This window comes from Neopelma chrysocephalum, unplaced genomic scaffold, assembly GCF_003984885.1.
Source record: "Neopelma chrysocephalum unplaced genomic scaffold, ASM398488v2 Primary Assembly neopelma1_180, whole genome shotgun sequence".
NCBI classification, from domain to species: Eukaryota; Metazoa; Chordata; class Aves; order Passeriformes; family Pipridae; genus Neopelma; species Neopelma chrysocephalum.
Window position 1 is genome coordinate 92,422 of NW_020897842.1, and position 18,489 is coordinate 110,910.

The 18,489-nt window shown below is 50.7% G+C and overlaps 2 protein-coding genes across 5 annotated transcripts in view; one reads left to right on the plus strand and one right to left on the minus strand.

Moving 5' to 3' along the window:
• Positions 1-3,940, plus strand: part of SCNN1D (sodium channel epithelial 1 delta subunit) — a 15,451-nt gene extending 11,511 nt beyond the window's left edge. The window contains exons 7-13 of the mRNA XM_027702133.1: positions 1-91; positions 642-759; positions 1,465-1,543; positions 2,106-2,163; positions 2,488-2,543; positions 2,826-2,901; positions 3,150-3,940. The exon at positions 1-91 is cut by the window's left edge and continues 10 nt beyond it. Of these exons, the coding sequence (XP_027557934.1) occupies positions 1-91; positions 642-759; positions 1,465-1,543; positions 2,106-2,163; positions 2,488-2,543; positions 2,826-2,901; positions 3,150-3,563 (892 nt within the window). The 3' untranslated portion in view covers positions 3,564-3,940. The remainder of the gene's footprint in view (positions 92-641; positions 760-1,464; positions 1,544-2,105; positions 2,164-2,487; positions 2,544-2,825; positions 2,902-3,149) is intronic.
• An 8,829-nt stretch (positions 3,941-12,769) lies between these two features.
• The window catches only part of ACAP3 (ArfGAP with coiled-coil, ankyrin repeat and PH domains 3), a 73,769-nt gene continuing 68,049 nt past the window's right edge, over positions 12,770-18,489 (minus strand). For 2 of the 4 annotated variants that reach the window (XM_027702070.1, XM_027702069.1), the window contains exons 20-25: positions 18,187-18,294; positions 15,667-15,759; positions 14,900-15,120; positions 14,670-14,779; positions 14,002-14,112; positions 12,770-13,234 (exon numbers count right to left, since the gene is read on the minus strand). In XM_027702070.1, coding sequence (XP_027557871.1) covers positions 13,087-13,234; positions 14,002-14,112; positions 14,670-14,779; positions 14,900-15,120; positions 15,667-15,759; positions 18,187-18,294 — 791 coding nt within the window. In that variant the 3' untranslated portion in view covers positions 12,770-13,086. Of the gene's footprint in view, positions 13,235-14,001; positions 14,113-14,669; positions 14,780-14,899; positions 15,121-15,666; positions 15,769-18,186; positions 18,295-18,489 lie in introns of all 4 variants that reach the window. The other 2 variants (XM_027702072.1, XM_027702071.1) reach the window with 2 other exon arrangements.

An 18,489-nucleotide genomic window follows, 5' to 3' on the forward strand; every position in this document is an offset into this window, starting at 1 on the left:
GAATCGCCTGGGTGGCAATTATGGGAAATGCACAACTAATGGGGCTGATGTGGATGTGAAGCTGCTGTACAACAACTCCTACACCCTGCAGGTACCGTGGGAGTGCTGGCTGAGCCCCAGCTGAGCACACACAGCTCATCCCTCCCTCTCCAGAGAGATCCTCTGAGTCAGCAGCTTCACTGCTGGAGAGAACAGAGATTCCTGCCCCTCCAAAAGAAGCTCCCAGCCAGGGTGTCATAACTTGGAATGTGTTTGATTGAGCAGGGGATAATCAGTGCTAAACACTGGGGCTGTTCCCTCCTTCTGACACAAGGGAGATCAGGCCAGTCAAGGCTGTCTTGCTGCTCTGGTGGGACATTTTTGGGCCATCAGGTCTTTATTTGTGTCAGTAGCTGCTCCTGGCTCGAGTTTTTTTGGGCTGTTTAACTCAGACGTTTCTGGGCACAATGAACAAGAGAGCTGGGAAGATTCTGTCTCCCAGAACGTAAAATCAAGGAAGGAGAAATGAAACCTTCCACATCATCATGGCTGGGTGTCTTTTTGCAGTGACAAAACCTGTACCTTGTCTCCTGAGAGCTGCATCCTCCACACTGAGAATTCCTGGCTTATCCGGCCTCTTTTTTTCCTCCTTTATTTTCCAGGCTTGTTTGCACTCCTGCTTCCAGCACATCATGGTTCAGAAGTGTGGCTGTGGCTATTACTACTACCCCCTGCCCCCTGGGGCTGAGTACTGTGACTACAACAAGCAGCCTGCCTGGGGTAAGAGCCAGGGACTGCTGGCTGGTCCCCCTTGGAGAAGGGAACACCCTCCTGCAGCACTCCCTGGTTTTGGGGCTCCTTGGATCCCTCCTGCTTAGATGGACTCATGGAATCACAGAGGGGACCCACAAGGATCATCCAGCCCAGCTCCTGGCCCTGCACAGCACATCCCAACACTCCCACCCTGTGCCTGAGGGTGTTGTCCAAATGCTCCCTGAATCCCTGAATCCAGTGGGTGACAGGCACCTGGCTGGGTTATCCATGGATATCAAGCTGGTGATAAAAACTCCTTATTAAGGACATTCATAGAGGATCAAACCCTTTCATCTTCTCAACACTGGTGTGAGAAATACATGGATGAAATCCTTCCCTGGGAGGGTGGGGAGGCCCTGGCACAGGTTGCCCAGAGAAGCTGTGGCTGCCCCTGGATCCCTGGAAGTGTCCAAGGCCAGGTTGGAGCAGCCTGGGATAGTGGAAGGTGTCCCTGGGTGGAACTGGTTGATCTTTAAGGTCCCTTCCCAACCCAAACCTTGTGTGATTCCATGATTCTGTGCCAAAGCTTTGAATGAACCCCTCCTGGTTTCCTGGTGTCCCACCCTCAGCAGATCCTCACCTGTACTTCCAGGGGGGTGAACCTCCTCTGGAACCATTCCAAAGGGGGAGAGGAAGCATCTGAGAGTGTGTCCCTTCCATTCCTTTCCCCAGGGCACTGCTTTTACCAGCTCTACAACAGGCTCAGAAATCACCACCTGAACTGCTTCGACCAGTGCCCCAAGCCCTGCAGGTGGGTCCCAAAAACAGAACAACTCAGAAATGCCAGCTTGGAGGGGGAAATCCCACCAGTGACAGGGGGCAACTGAGTGGAAAATTTCTGCATCAACTGGCTTTTCCTGAGCCAGAGAGGTTTCAGTGTGATGTTTGAACCCCAGCGCTGGGAAAGGGAAGAGATGGCATTAGACAAATTAAATAAGAACTGATAGTTTTAATCATACTACAGTGTTTTATTAAAGCCCAAACCAAGCTATTTTGTGTCATTTCTCAACCTTTATCACTTTATTTTCACCTTTTTTATTGGGGGTCAGTTTCAAAATGGAAAGACGTGTTTTAAAGCAAAATATTTTCGTTTTGAACATATCAAAGAAAAGCTACCAGGATTTTGAAACCATTCTAGTTTTCCTCCTGACCTGAACATTTTCTGGTTTTATTTTCTAAGCTGACTTAGAGAGCTTTTTCCAAGGACCTCAAGAGCTTCCCCAGGAACTTCTGCTTTGGGTACTAGTTGGGATTGTTAAACTCCTTCGTGGCAGGAGTCATTGTGATCATAATCTCCTCTTTTATCTCCCCAGGGAATCCCTGTACAAGGTGTCTGCTGGGACAGCGAAGTGGCCATCAGCAAAGTCTCAGGTACTTCCCAGCCCCTGTAGGTGATAATGGAGATGTAAACACCACCAGTGGATTTTAAAAGAGGAAATTCTCTGGTGGGGTTGCCCATCAAAGGCAGAATAATGAACCAGAATGTTTTGCACACCTAAAACATCAGCGTGTATTTCCTTGATAATCTGGCAAATATGGCTAGTGCTTGATAGCTATCACTATATATATTATAAATCAGCCAATTACATCATTTTTTAATATTTGCAATAGCCATTTTATTTGCTAAAAATCTACACAGAAAACACAGAAAAGCTCCAGAGGCAGGACTGCCACTAACACCCCTCTTTGCTGCAGGACTGGGTCCGCCAGGCTCTGAGGCACCAGAATGGGTACAACTCCACCAGCAACAGGTTAGTCCCTGTTAAAAACCCTGGATTAACTCTTCACCTTCCCAGAATTTGTAGATGTTAAGGCTGGAAAGGGAGGACTAGAGAAAAAAATGTGCAGGGTCATCCAATAAACTTCCAGGCTCTCCTCACAACGCTGGGAGACATCGACTCCCGGGAGCTTTTTCCATGTGTTGAACTCCCTCAGGAGGAAGGTTTGTGGGCGTGGGAATCAGCAAGTAAAACCAGCAGGTGAATGCCAGGTGATGTCCCAGCATTCCTGACTGCTCCCTCTCTCCCCTCCAGGAGGGACATTGCCAAGGTGACCATCTTCTACAAGCAGCTCAACTACCAGTCCGTGAACGAGTCTCCTCTGCTCTCAGTAGGTTCCACCCCACCAGCTCCAAACCCTGTGCCCTGTCGTTAGTTTTGGGTGTCAGGATGGCTGGAGGGAGGGTTATTTCCAGCTGCCAGCATGGGAATATTCTCTTTAGGGAAGAGACTGGGAGTTTTTTCCCATTTTACACCTAATTCCCTCCCCGGATGGCAGCGCCGAACTGACCTGCTGACAATGGGCAAAGATTTCCTGTTCCCAGGTTGATAAACACAACCCTGTGACTCTTCCCACAGGAGAACCTGCTGCTGTCCAGCATGGGGAGCCAGTGGAGCCTCTGGTTTGGCTCCTCAGTGCTGTCTGTGGTTGAGATGTTCGAGCTGCTCATCGACACCCTGGTCCTGTCTCTCCTCTTCTGCTACCAAAGGCTCAGGTCCAAGAAGACCCTGAGAGTGGCTCCCACTGCCACTGTCCCCAGCGTGAGCCTGGCCCTGGAGAACTACAGGGTTGTGCAGGAAGAGGCTGGGAAAGGGGAGGATTGTGCTCAGGGTCCCCCCTCTGGGGTGGCTGTTGCCAGGGACAGCAGTGGAGACCTGCACCTTCATCCTCCCTCCAGCGAGGTGGGAATGGCTGAGAGCTGCCCTGAGGTGGTGCTGGGGGGGTTTAGGGACACACAGGACAGCAGTTTGGGAGGGGAACTGAAGAGCTGAGGGTGTGTCTGGAGAAGTGGGAGACTGGGAACTCCTCTGCTGCTCCCAGGAAGGTGCCAAACAGAGACATCCTGGATCCACGGCCTGGGAGAGCCTCCACAGCTCCCTGAGCCTGGGAATCCTCCTCCAGCTGCTGCAGGTTCCCTGCTGACCCATCCATGTGTCCTGGAGCCAGGGTTAGTGGATCCTAAGGAGCGTCTGGGGAGGGCAGAGCTGCCCTTCTGCTCTTGGGACAGTCCTTGAGTTCCCTCACAAAAGCCTGTTCACAGCTCTTCATTTATGAACCCCTGTGAGGAAACCAGCCTGTGGCTCCAGGCCCATCTACATTTCACAGACGTGCTCCAGCCTGGCTGTTCATGGAAAGAATTCCAGTGGAGGCCAAGGATTGTGTGGTCCAGTGGAAGGTGCTCCTGCCTGTGGCAGGGGGTTGGAAGGAGATGAGCTTTGAGGTCCCTTCCAACCCAAACCATTCCATGATTCCATGATTCACATCCAGGCTTGTCACGAGCTTGTAACAGGCTCTGATTCCAGCTTGGCTTCCAAGACACCTCTTGTCCTGAGCCTGTTCCTGCTGCATTTTGAGGCCAAGGCACAGGATGCTGCTGCTGAGATGCTTTTAGACTCACCCCAGATGATTTCACCCTCAGAGGGCAAAGGAAGAGAAGAAATGGGGTTGATGCCTTTTTTAGGCGAAAAAGCATCTGATTTCTGTAGAAGATTAAACAATGCTGCGTTTTTGTTGCAGTCCATTTATAAACAGAGATGGTTTAATGTTAATATTTGACAGTAACTTATATGTACATAAAATAACACGTTTATTTTTGATGCTGACGTTTGCACAGGAGCATTTTACTCTGTTATGACCTTGTTTGTGACTTGCTGCAGAAAATGAGAGTTAACAAGAAATCCACAAGCTTTGTTTTGTAACTTTTTTAAAGAATAAAATGCTCTGACTACAGACTGTGACTGGGGGTTTAGTTTGACTTTGTTTTGCCTTCAATTGATATTTGGGGTCCTTGTTGCCTAATTGTTATTTCTAAGTCTTGGCTCTGGAAACATCTTCTTCAAAAGGTCCAGAAGCTTAAATTTGTAAGGGCCAAATCATGGAAAGAGTTTTGCTTCCAGACAGGGAGGTGGAATCCTCCCAGCCAAGCACCAGCATGGTTTTGAAAGCCTCAGTTTTGCTTGATTTGCTTAATACTGGTCTCAGCGTGCTAGAAAAACCACTGCATCTTGCAATATAATATCCAGAAGGAGCCAAATTTGGGAGAAAGGATCAAATCCTCTGTCCAAAGGTCCCAGCAGGACCAGAGATCAAGTGGTGACATCTTATCTTGTGGTCGGAGTTGGCATAGGAGGGATGTGGCAACACAGAAAACAGGGATGGGGAAAAATCTGCTTCCCACCTGCTGGTGCCACCTTTAGTAGGATCAAATGGTTTCTGTGGGAGCCCAGGAACAGGTCTCAGGTGTGGAGGGAGCTCAGCTCACTCTCTGCTGAGGGTGGGGACCAATTTTCAGCTTAGCAGGTTCCTCTTTATTACAGAACATCCCTCACCCTGCTGCAGTTGGGAAATCACCTCCCAAATTCTGCATTGGGGTCATCCCTCCGTGCCTGTGATGTCAGCACTGAAATATGTGGAGCTCTCCCACCTGAGCTGGGCTTTGCCAAAAAAATCGAGGCCCCAAAGGGGGTGGGTTGTGCTCAGAATCACAAGAGCACGTTTTATTCATATGACATATTCAAATCACATATTTATTCACATGACTGTGAATAAATCCAGTCCCAGCTCCCTGCTCCAGTGCCAGGCTGGGATCTGCTGGCCCCCAGAGCTCGTTGCTGGAGCAGAACAACCTGGGGAAGGGCACCAGCAGATAATAACAGCCCTCTGGGACAGCAAAGCCACAGAGTTCAGGTGTCCCACGATGAATCTCCCCGTGCAGGAATGGGTTTTATGCTGCAATTCTGGGGGTAATTAGGCACCAGCATCCCAGCAGTGACATCTTTGCTTCTCCAGCTGCTGCTTGACCGTTCTGAGGCAATTTTGGTGACTGTTCTGAGGCAATTTTGGAGCTGCTGAGCTCATTTTTACCTGGGGGTGAACCCACAGGGGCAGAGATAAGTGAAGGATCCCAGGTATTCAGTGAAGACCTTCAGTCTTTCAGGCAGAGCTCCTGTTTGACACAGGCAAACAGTGTCACTGTCACCCACAGGCAGCAGGACAGAGAGCTGCTGTCAGGAGCTGATCATGTTGATAAAATCATGAATATATCCCTCGTGAGGTCACCAGTAAAACATTTGTCCTGGCACCACTGAGCTGTAACCCCAGTGACAAGAACCCTCCTGCTCTGGCAAAGTCCCAGTCCCAGATTTTCGAAGATATTTGAGCATTTAATCCTCATTAACTAAAGGAAAAGAGTCTTTGGAGAGCTGGGTTTCTGCAGTCACGTTTCAGTCTTCAGTGTGTTTATCCTTGGGAAGTTGTGTGAGTTTTTTTTTAGCCAGGAAACAGCCAGGGAGGGGCAGTGGGAGTCAGTGAGAGGGTGGGAGCAAGCCAAGTGTCTCCCAAACCCTGTGCTTATAAATATACTGGAATATCACTCAGCTCTCCTTCCACAAATGCCTTAAAAATTAGTGTAATGCTCCTATTTAACTCCTATTTAACTCCTCCACTGAGTTAATGAGTCTACCTGGATTCATTAATTGGGATCTGTTTGTCCCTCCAGAGGAAAACAGAATTTATTCCCCAATTTCCCTTTCTCCATTCATTTTCCAGAAATCATGAGGCCAGGCCAGTCTTGTCTTTTCTCCTTCTTGTTTTATTTTTTTCTGCCACAGACACACGGGATGGGAGAGCCCAAGGAGGGGGGAAAGGGTGGTCCATGTGCAGAAGGGGTATTTCCATGGAGTGCAAGGTCTCCTGGGACAGAGCCAGGATCAAGGATTAACTGATTCAGGAATTCAGGAGGCACCAATGGGTGGGTTGGGGCAAGGGGGTGACCTGAGCCTTGTCAACCTTTACCCCAAAGCAGCCTGAAATCCCATCCTCACAAGACAAGAGTCACAGAAACCCAAACCAAAAATGCAGAGTATTTGTGTGGCATTCCAGGCTACTCAGCTACCACACAGCTCAGCCTGGGGGGCTGCAGAGGGAAAGGGAAACAGGTTAAAAGGGGGTTTTCCAGCTCCAGTTAAGACAGGCAGCAAGGCAAGAAATCCTACATCAATAAATCAAGCGAAGGAGGAGGAGGGAAGGAGTTTATCTAGATTTTTATTGACAGTGCTTCAAGAGACCATAGAAGAGAAGGGAAGGGAGGAGAGGGGGGGGGAAAAGGCAGACACCACAGCAACAGTTTTAAAATTGTACAAAGATAATAACATAGAGAATACCTGGTTCCATGGTTACAGTCAGTACAGGCTGTGTGGGGAAAGGGGGGGGGGATTAAAAAACCTGTTACAAAGTTGTACCGAAAGCAGGCAAAGTGAAGGGAGGAGGTTAATAAGGTTACAGCTTTATTTACAGCAAGTGGCACAGCCCCGGGGCCACCAACCACACTCAGCAGCTCTGGCCTGGCTACAGGACTCCTTTGTCCCTCCAGGACTCCTTTGTCCCTGTGCTGTTTGGAGAGGAAGGTTTGGGAGCCCCCGGGAAGGGGCTGCCAGGAGGGCGACCCTGCGGAAGGAAAGGCTGGAGCAATTCCCGGGATCCAGCACCCCCAGGGCGGGGTATCCACGCCAACACTGCGTGCTGTGGGATGGGTGGAAGTCAACTGAGAGGTCCACAGAGCCATAGACAACCTGAGGGACGCCAGAGGTCACTCCCAGGGGTCACCTACGGGAGCAGGAGGACACGGAACCCAAACGTGCCCCTGTGGGGAGGAAGGTGCTCAGTGCTGGGTTTGTGGAGCAAATGCTCCAGCTCCAGAAATCCTCTCTGCCCACCCCAACTGCTGCACTGGGAGCACTCGTGGTCCTCCTTGTGCCTTGGGAACTCCCTTGGCCACAACCCTTTGGCTCCTCGTTCCCTCCCCACAACCATTCCCTGCCCTGTCTTCCCACCAGCACAGCTCAGGACGGGTGTGACCCCAGCCCAAATTCCCAGCAGGGTGTGACCCCAGCCCAAATTCCCAGCAGGCAGACTGCTGCCAGCCCTGTTCCTATGGAAACAGCACTCCTGTATTTTGGAATCTCCAAAAAAAAAAAAAACAAAAAAACCCCCCAAAAACGTGTTTCTCCAGAACTCCCCCTCTCCCTTCTGCTGCTCAGTCCCTCCTTCCCACACCCCCCTCTCCGTGTGACAGCACCACACTCACACACACTTCACAGGGGTGTTTGTCACCAGCTAAGCCAGGGTTGAATGTCACCTTTCAGCCTGTTTTTGTCTTTGGTTGAAAGCAAGAATGCTCGGGCAGTGAGGGGACACGTGGGCTGGGCACAGCCCAGGGGCCTGGCAGGGACCAGCCACGTCGTGGCCACTGGACAGGGAGTTCATCAGTGCATTTCTTTAGGAGGTCCTGGGGGTTTTTTTTCTTGCATAAATAACGGCCAGTTTTGCTGCTCTGAGATGTGACTGAGCTAGTTCTTCAAAAATCACCTGTTCAACTCTCTCCTCGAAGCTGCAGGATCATCCACTCGATGATCTCAGAGGTCTCTTCCCACCTCAGTGATTTTATTTTACACTCATCACAGCCTCAGCTTCTCCTATATTTTTTTTTTGTTAAAGACATTCTTTAAATGCCTTTAAATCCTTCCAATTCCAGTTTTTCCCCCCTCGCTCCCCACTGCAGGGACCATCTCAGAGCCAGCAATATTAAAATAACCTGAGGCTTCCCTGGCTGAGAGGGAACACAAGAGGGGATCGTTTCCACTTGCCAGCAACCCTGAACTCATCCCACCTGGAATCAGGGACGTGCGTGGCAAGACCCCAAAGATTCAAACCTACCTGTCCAGGCACTTGGTTAAAGGGTCGGGTCAAATAAAAGCGAGGACAGGTAGAGAAATATTCACCCAGATGGTCAAAAACTCAAAGGATGAAGGATCCGTGTGGCTGAGGGATGGTTTGGGCAATGCCTGGCACGTTGCTTTCGAGACAAAGGCAAATCTCCTCATGTTTATCTGTGGATGCAACCAGAGAAAACAAACCTGCCCTCTTCGAAAAGAAACGAGAGCGGGGGAAAAAAGAGCAGTTCTGGCATTGAGATGTCTCAAAACAACCCAAATCCAGCTGTATTGGAAGCAGGGAAAGGAGAAAATATTGGATTTCTCGTCTTCCCTGGAGCCTGGTGAGCAGTTTCCTTTGTTGAAAGCAAAATTTTCTGTCCGACTTCCCCACTCTCTCCCCTGCAAACTTCGAAAGGCACACGCACACACACACCCACCCCAAGCCAAAAAAAAATAAAATACCAAATCAAAGAAACACAGAAAACATCGAGAAGTGCCTCCTTAGCGTGTTTTTTTCCTGGAGAACTTAATTTTGTTTTGGAAACTGCGGGATGTACTCGAGTGTTGGGTTATATTTTGAATTTGAGGCATTTAATGCCTCACAATCTGTATAATGGAAACAGAAGAGAAAGGGGAGGAAGGGGAGGGGGAAAAGAAAGGAGAATTGTGGGTGGGGGGGAAAAAGGCAGGTTTGGAAAAATATTCCCTAACAATGCTACAAAAAAAAATCCTGACATTAAATACAGACAAACTGTATTGAATAAAAATTGCACTAGTCCTCTGGGCACATCAATAATAAATTAAATACTTAACAATTTCACTGATTAAAAAAGACAGCACAAAACCCATAACAAAAGAACATAAAACCCCCCAATACTGTAATGTAGGAAAAGTGCACAAAGTTGCTTTATACATTGAATCTAAATAAAGTACCAATACATGTTAAATAGATAAATTGTCTTGCAAGACACTGCTTTTTGCATCAGTATTTACATTTTGCTTTAACTTCATGTACTTCAGCAGTGAGTCTGAGCTTCAAAAGGACCGAACTGTACATGATTTTTTGGATGTTCCCACGAAATAAAAACGACCCCAAGTGGAAGCCACAGTTCTCCCGGGCTTTCAGAAAGGATCAGTTTTGTATTTCTAAATCAGTTTTGTATTTTTTTTTCTCCTAAAAAGCTGGAAAAAAACCAATTGGGGTGTTTTAAGTCGCTGTACACGTAAAAAAACCCCATTGCTGGACAAAGATCCATGAACAGAGCAAGGACCATGGCAGTGGTGAAACAGTTATTTCACTCTGGAGATCTTTGAGGTACCCTGAAGGATGCCAGCTCGGGTTCAGCGTGGGAAGGGCACGACTTGAGGGCACATCAGCACCAAAAAAACTGTCTGGATCGATGCAGGTCAGTATAAAACAGGGATAGGACTGGAGAGAGGATTCACTGCAGGGAATCTCTCGGCTCCTACCCCGGGAAGCAGAGCGAGCTCGTGGCTGGGTGAGGGGTGTGTAGAGCACTCCAAGCGCTCAGGGGGATGGCAGGATGTCACCCTGAGCACAGCACAGTCCTGGGGACAGGCTCAGCACCACTGGCCACCAGCAGCCAACCCCACCCCAGGATAGGAGAATGCACTTGTGTTGTGTTTGCTTTCCCTGCCTGCCAGAGTTTTCTGAGAGGGGCTGGGTTCAGCTACCCTGATGCCACCAAAGATAGGTCATGGATGTTTCCTAAGGAGAGCTCGGTGGCACTACTTCACAGCTCCAAAATACCAAACAGTTGGAGGCAGCTGATCTCCTGCCAGCTCTGCAGGGAGCAGGGAGGGCTGCAGGGGCTTTGCTCCCCCCCCCCCCGTGATTTCCAGCCTGCAGGTTTGCTCCTGGCCACGCTCAGACTGAACTGCAGCACCTCCAGCAGCTGCAGAGCAAAGGGGTGCAGCTGACAGGGAAGGGAGGGACACACGAGTGAAGGCACCACCCTGCTCGGGGAGGGGGGGAAATAATTGAAGCTTGAGGTGGTTTGGATCAGAAAGAAGCCAAATCCTGATGCAAATGAGTGAAAGATGAAGCTCCTCGAGCATGGAAAGTGGTCACCTCTGGATCCTGCATGAGAAACACAGAGGGAAGAGATGCTACACCCTCACACGGGGGGCAGGAGGATGTTTAACCCCCAGTGCAAGCTGAGGGGGACCAAGAAGTGGCACTGCCACACACGGGACATGTCTGCCTGCCTTTGGCATCACTCACCCAGCTCCTGCCTGCAGGGAGCCCTCTCCACCCAGGGCTGACTCCAGAGTCACCCCTGGGAGCTACAATCAAGTCCCTGCTCACAGCTGTCCCCTGAACCAGGGATTTACACTTCCCAGCTCCTCTGAAGGGCAGCAAGGATGGCATTGTGTGCCACATGTGGTCCTGAGTCACTCCTGAGGGTGCCAGAGCTGGGCAGAGGATGAGCAGACCAAGGGATCTGCCCTCTGCCAGCTGCAGGGTCTGTCCTACAGCTTTCACCCAGGGAAAAGTTCAGAGGGAGCACTGCCTGCTCCAAGACCACAGGATAGTTCCAGACCAGGCACTGAGCAGCTAAAAAGGGAGAATTTTCATTTTCCAAGACCGCTGGAAGGAGATTGTTCCTTATTTCAGGAAGCATGAAAGGCCCTGGGGGCAGAGTTTGCACTGCAGAGCCCCCAGGACCACTCCAGATTCAGACACTGGGATCAGAACTGAGCCCTGGGGACTCATCCCGAAGCTCCAACGGGAATGAGAAAGCAACAAGACAAAGAGATGGATCTCCAGATCCAGATTGCACAGCCAGAAAACTGCTCTGGCTGCAGGAAAACTTGGGACAGCACTTTCCTAAGGAAGCAGGGGCTGTCCCTTGAACTGAGAGGACCCTACAAGAGACTGAGTGGAGTTTATTGATCCACCTGTGGGTGGGCACCGAGTGCTGCTGGTTCAGTCTCTGAGGGCACATTTAGAGCAATAAGAAACAAACCTACAAAGGTTTTCCCCCACCAAGGGGTTTGAGCCACTGAGGGGTGAGCAGGGCAGCAGCCAGGCTGCAAAAAATGTGAGGTCAAAGGTGCAATGGATGAGAAATAAGATGGTTTTGTATCACTGCTGATGGAATGCAGGAGGATGGGGAAGTCTGCCTGGGATTCTTGCTTTTCTCACAAGCTCCTGATCCCCTCAAAATCCCAGGACAATCCATAAGGCACTATGGCCTGACCCCAGAGCCAGCAGCCTCGGTGCCCAGGCAGGGGACTGTCACCCACAAGTCCTGACAAACTCTGATGCCAATTGCAGTTGGGGACGTTGGGAAGAGGCTCTTCCAGGAGCACAGCTCAGCTCCCAGCCAGAGGACACCAGTGGTGCCTGTGCTCTGCCAGCCCTCCCAAGACAGGATGACAGAGCTCCAGCAGCTCTGCAGAGACACAGACCACCGACACAGCAACAAAGTGCTCTGAGCAGATCCACATTCCCTCAACTCCAGCAAAGAACAGCACGAGGAAAAGGAAAGGAACACCGAGAAGATTCTGCTGGTCACCGGAACCGGGGAACTCCAGAGCCCCTGGGCCAGCTGCTGAGACGCTCCGGCATGCAGGGGGTGAGCACAGAGGGAACACATGCAAGTGGAATTCTCCTTCCCAGGGATGCTGTCAGAAAATCTGAGTTGACCAGGACACAAACTGAGCTGAAGTCCAACTGCAGGCGTGGCCGTGGCGGGGGCTGGACGTGGCTTCTCTTCCCTGACACAAAGCCCATCGCCGGCGACAAGCTTCTCCCAGCTTCCAAAAAATCAGCACTGCTGCTCCCACAACACTGTGCCACTTAGCATCTTGGCCCAGGAAGCAGGGAGCTATGGCTTTGACCAGCTAAACCACCGAGGGCAAACAAAAAAAAATAAGGGGGAGGGTGGCTGGTTTAGTCCTGAGAGCAGTGAAGGTGAGGAGCCGTCGCTCTCAGCCCTACCCCCTCTGTGCCTTCTGGAGCAAAACGTCTCTGCCCCACAGAGCAGCCTGTTCCTGACTCAGAGGTCAGCTCTGAAGTTTTCTGAACTGCTGGTCACGCTGCCAGGACCCAGGGCTCCATGCCAGGATCCCTCCCAAGCCAACTGTTCAGACAAGAACTCAGCGCCCTGAGGCAGAGACGGCTTCGTCTGATCGTGTTCTTGGTGGGTTTCTCCCAGTGAGAGAAGGTTTCCTTTTCTCTTTTCTTCTCTTTTTTTGTTTGGTTTTTTTTTCCTCTTTTTTTGTTTTTTTTTGTTTTCTCTCCTTTTATTTTTAACGCTAAACTCGCCTCCCACACTTCTCACACACTCAAGTCCACGTGCCACGGTCTGTAGTCATGCCCTGGGAGTCTCCTACACAAAAAAACCAACCATCCAGTAGTCAAGCATGAGAACTTAATGCTCAACAGGAAAAGACCCCCTTGTCCTTCCTGTGTGCAGCTCAACCTATATGTGCAGGCATCAAAAACAGACCAATCTGCAAGGAACACCAATATACCAAGGATGGGGCTTCTCAGGGCTTCTGGAAAACTTCAGCCCGACTTCAAGACAGCAGAGGGGACGCGGGGGAGTTGTCACTAACACTCGTCTATATTAAGGCTGATGAACTCCTGTATACACTTCCTGTACTGCAGCTCAGTGGGGCTGTTGCTGGGATATTGCCCTGGTTGTCCAAAGGGACCCTCTGCTTCCCGCATTTCCTCGTTCATCCGAGCCAGACGCAGCCTGGAGTGGGACACAGAGAGAGCACAAGCAGAGAGAGGTTTGGTTATTCCTTCCCTGGTGGCACTTTCCAGGCACTGTTCCTGATCCGAGCTCAGCCATGACCTCTTTTCAAAGTGAACATGAAATAATCTAAAGCAGGGAACTAAAATATCAGATTTTTTTTGAAGGCCCAGTGCCGTGTCCTTTGCACACCCAACTGGGAGTACACAAGATAATTGAACTAAGGAGATGCACTGAAGCTGAAAAGATTAACACATCCAGCAGTTTCAGTTTCAAAAAATACCAAAATTCACACAGATTCACTGGTGGTGATTAATTCTAGTGTATTCCTCTTAAGAAAGATTATGCTATATTTCCCAGCATATTCTTTCTGATTGTGCATTGAAATGTATCCCAGTGACCCTCGGGTTTCTGGCAGACCCATTTCTCTCGCAGCCAGAGGTCAAAATTTATTGAGGCCTCAGGAAAGTGCAGTGCTGTGTATTGGGAGAAACAGCAAACAGAACCAGAAGCAGTTCTGGGGCCACTCTAAAGCTTCAGCTAACAGTGGAAAGGCACTGTAACCCCAAAGTTATCTCAATCTGTGGGGTCACACTCCAGAGGGGAGCAACACAAGGCTCTGAAAGCAGCACGTTTTACCCTCTGAACTCGCTGTACAGCATCCTAAAGATTCCAAAGGGAAAACAGGGATGAGCCAACAGTGGTCTAGTGTTTTGAGAGCCAGGCTGGCTGACTGTGTGAGCAGTGGCAGCCCTGGCAGCACTCACAGGGTGACGATGTCTGCGTTGGCCGCCTGCACCGCGATGCTCAGCGGGTCCTGCCCGTCGCCGTCCACCGCATGCTGGTTGGCCCCTCTCTTCAGGAACAGGCACACCTGGCTGCAGGAGGGACAGGAAGGGACCATCAGAGCAGAAATTCCAGCTCCCCCACCCCTCAAAGATGCTGTCCTTCCACAGGCAGGCACAGCTTCACTTGGGCTGGTGTGAATCGGGAAACACCGCCGTGGCACGGAGAGAGGAGTGGGTGTGCAGGGACACAGCAACCCCCATCCATCATCAGGGAGGCAATTATCCATTGGACAAGCAAGTTCATAGAAACATGGAATGGTTTGGGTTCATCCCGTTCCACCCCCTGCCATGGGCAGGGACACCTTCCACTAGCCCAGGTTGCTCCAAGCCCCGTCCAACCTGGCCTTGGACACTTCCAGGGATCCAGGGGCCTCCCCACCCTCACAGGGAACAATTTCTTCCTGATATCTCATCTAACCCTCCCCTCTGTCAGGGTTCACGTTGCTGATATAAAAGCCACGCTTTGCAAACCACCAACTCCCCAAAAACCAGCTCCTGCGCCCACCTCACCCCTGACTCTTGGTGTTAATGCTGGATCCTGATCCCAGGGGGATGAAGAACGTCCCAGGAAGGTGCAGAGCACTCACCCAGTGTGCCCCAGGTACGTGGCGTGGTGCAGGGGGGCCCGGCCTCGGCTGTCTCTTTGGTTCACATCTGCCCCGTTCTGCAGCAGGAATTCACAGGCTATCAAGGAGCCCTGGCGAGGAAAAGAGGAATTTTTGCACATATCCCAGCCAGGAGCACTGGGAGGATGCACAAGGACGTACCAGGCCATGGTCAGTGCACTCCAAACTACAGCCAGGACCTCACAACGTACCCCCTTCACAGCTTGAATCAGAGGAGTTTTGTTCTCGTCCTCGTCATTCACCCAGTTGATCTCAGCACCGTGGGCAAGTGCTTCTGCCATGAGGGGCAGATTTCGGGCTTGTGCTGCCTTGTAGATCAACAAGCCAGGGTGCAGCTCCCTCAGGTCCTCCAAGTCGGATGCCTCCTGTTCAATCTCTGCCTCCCCGCTGGACTCCTCGGACACCTCGCACTCTGAGAGGCAGGAAAGGATGGAGAGAGATGAGCCAAAAAGCTTCCCACTTCCAATTTCTCGTGTTCCCTGCTGTTCCTGACACCACACAGCCCCGATATCCATCCTGCCTTAGCTGCCACCCCAGTTCCCTCTGTGACACCTGATGCCTACAATCAGGAAAATAATTACCAGGACTATTTTTGAGAATTAAAAGGCAAAAAGCACTTCTCAGCTGCAAGGGTGCACAAAAATATTTTGTCCACACTGATTGCACAGAAGACACGCTTTTACAGTTTTATACCATCACCTGATTACAATATTCACAATCTGATTACAATATTCAGAATCTGATTACAATATTTGGACTTTACCTCAACTGTTACACCCACTTCCAAAACCGTCCCTCCCGTAGCACCAACCTCACCATGCCTCTAAATTTGAGCCGCTGGTCCCAAAAAGACCATCCCTTCACCTTCTTTGTCTTCCTCCTCTTCTCCTCTGACCCTTCTGGGATGGTTTAAAAGCTCTGATTACTCATCTCAAGGGTTGTGTCCCACCACACCCACCTTCCTCGGTCACGCTGTCCACCACGGAGCCGAACACCAGGATGTCGGTGCTGCCGTCGGTGCTCCCGCCCAGCCCGCTGTCACTGCTCAGACCTGCGGGGCCAACAGAACACAAACCAAGCCCATTTTAATACCCAGGGCCCCTCCAGAACCCTGGAGGCCCAGCCGAGACCACGGGGTGGGGACGGGGCTGCGCAGGCCGTCACACCCACGGGGGACGGGGCACTGCTCTTCCCACTCAGCCCCCCGAGGAAAAACTGCAAAGCCTTATGGTGTCCGTGTGTCCCCTTCATGCAGGGATTTTCCAACACTGCCATGGCACTTTGGGCTGCTGAGGGCTGCAGTCCATGAGGGACGCCGTGACGGAGGCTGGAGCGGAGCAGCAGCAGAGACAGCTTTGCTTTGCAGCAGGTTTGGGGGGTGTCACCAGCAAACAAGGACACCCCTCTGCTTTCACCACTGGGCAGCTCGGTATCCACTCTATCCCTGCTCTCCCCAGAGCTTTGCACTTGTCACTGGGGCACTTCCTTTGATTGGCCATGGCTGGGCCAAACCGCGTCGGCCGCGGGATGTGTATCCTGGGAAAACTCTTAAAGCATGTTCCACCTTCCCTTTGCCCACAGCGCTTCCCAAATTCCCTGCTTAGCCAGTGGATGTTACAAGAATAGCTGACTGCATCCCAGAAGTGGAGTCAGGAATCATTGAATCGTGGAATGGTTTGGGTTAGAAGGGACCTCAAAGCTCATCAGTCCCACCCCCTGCCACGGGCAGGGACACCTTCCACTAGCCCAGGTTGCTCCAAGCCCCGTCCAGCCTGGCCTTGGACAATCCCAGGGATGGAAGTGAAGAGATGAAGCAACTTGTCCGAGGACACACAATGTGTCAGTGGCAGAGAAACTCTCTCCCTTTCCCAGCTCACACCCAAAAGCAGCCAAGAAAACGACAGAAAGGAAGGAAGAAGCACATCCAAGAATTGCTCCTGCAGGAAAAGGGATGGCACATCACCTTTGTCCTGAGGGATGCCTGGCCAACTTTGGGAATTCTGTCTGGATTCACCTTCTTGCTGCTTTTAACTTGCTGGGCTGGGAGTGTCTATCCTCCAAAAACTCCAGAGATTAAGTTCCCATGATCTACCCCAAGACCTACCACTGTGATTTAGGAAGGAAAACAAGCCAGGATTGTGGCTGACAAAGTGTTTCTAAAACAGCTGAGTGGTCTGTGCAAAGAGTAAGAGCAGGAAAGGCTGCAAGAGCTACAGATCTGAGCCTTGAAAACCACGGCAGAACAAGGCACCTGAACCTTGAAGGCTCTTGAACTCCCTGGAGCAGCTGCAGAAATCGTGGATCACGAGGAATCCTTCAGCTCTGTCCAACAGCCAAAGGAGATAAGGGAGCCACAACAGGAAAGGTTTAAAATGGCACATATCACACGTTATCTTTTTTTGGATTTGCTGTCAGGGAAGTGATTGCAGTTTTTAGCAGGAAAAGCAAACACTGCCTGGTGAGAGCGCGCTCTCACCCCGCCACTGCGAGGGAAGTGTGGCTCCAGCAGGGCCATGTGGCTCCACATTTGCAGCAAGGCAAGAAAGGAGGATCTGGCTCATCTCCCGTGGATATTAATACATCAAATTCCCAGTTCTGTTCCCACTGAATCGGTGAGAAAATTGCTATTTTTTCCTACAAGAGCAGGATAAGGCTGTTGAGCCTTAACTCTGGAGTTAACTCCAGGACTTAACTCTGGAGTCCTGCATCTCCCAGGTACTGTTTCTGTTGACTAAGAACACTAAATTCCTTGAAACTGGAACAGCCCAGGCCCTGATTCAGACAAGCACTAAAACACTTTCTTCTCTGATTTCAAGAGAGAAGGTGGACTTGGAGGAAAAGCCCGTGAGTTTCTGCTGTGCTGACTCAGGACTGCAAATATTGATTGTAAATTCCTACAACAACAAGCAAACGAGCCAGGAAGTTCTAATAAGTCACCGTTCCTGAGTACAAAGGACCACATGGCCAGTCTGAGACAGATGGGGAACACTCCATTAGTGCTTCCCAGAGTCAAACAGGTTGGAAAAGATCACCCAGTCCAAACTTTGACCCAACACTCGGTGGCACATCCAGTCTTTCCTTAAACACCTCCAGGGGTGGTGACTCTACCACCTCCCTGGGCAGCCCCTTCCAATGCCCAGTCACTCCTTCTGGGTAGAACTTCTTCCCAATGTCCAGCCTAAAATTCCCTTGGCACAGCTTAAGACCGTGCCCATCTTGCTTCCCATCCGAGATCCCACCTGTGCAGGAACAGTCATTCCTTTAAGGAAATAACTGGCAGCCTTAGGAATCATTTTGGAAAACCTGTCCCCAGGTAAAAGGAGGAACTCCAGTCATTTGGCTGAAGGAAAAAAATCCTTTGGAATGTCGGTGTGGAAAGCAGTGAAATTTTGGGTGTGTGTCTTTTGCTGGATCTCGGTGTGGAAGCAGTGAAATTTGGGAGTCTCTTTTGCTGCTGGCTGCCAGAGCGTCACCTTACCTCCGTCCAGGAGGAACGGAGAACCGCTCCCACCGGGACCAAGGCCACTGCCACTGCCACTCCAGGGGCCACCTGCGAGCGGGTGCTGCTCAGGGATGTGGCTGGCACCTAGAGGAAGGTGGACGGAACGTGAGGGGAGGTCATCGGCACCAACACAAAAAAATCAAAAATAAAGAAAAAGAAAAAATTGCGTGCGGTGAGGTTTGCTGAAAAAAAACATGGGGGAAATGGGAAAAGTGAGGGGAAATGGGGAAAAATGGAAAAAAATGAGGGGAAATGGGGAAAAATGGAAAAAAATGAGGG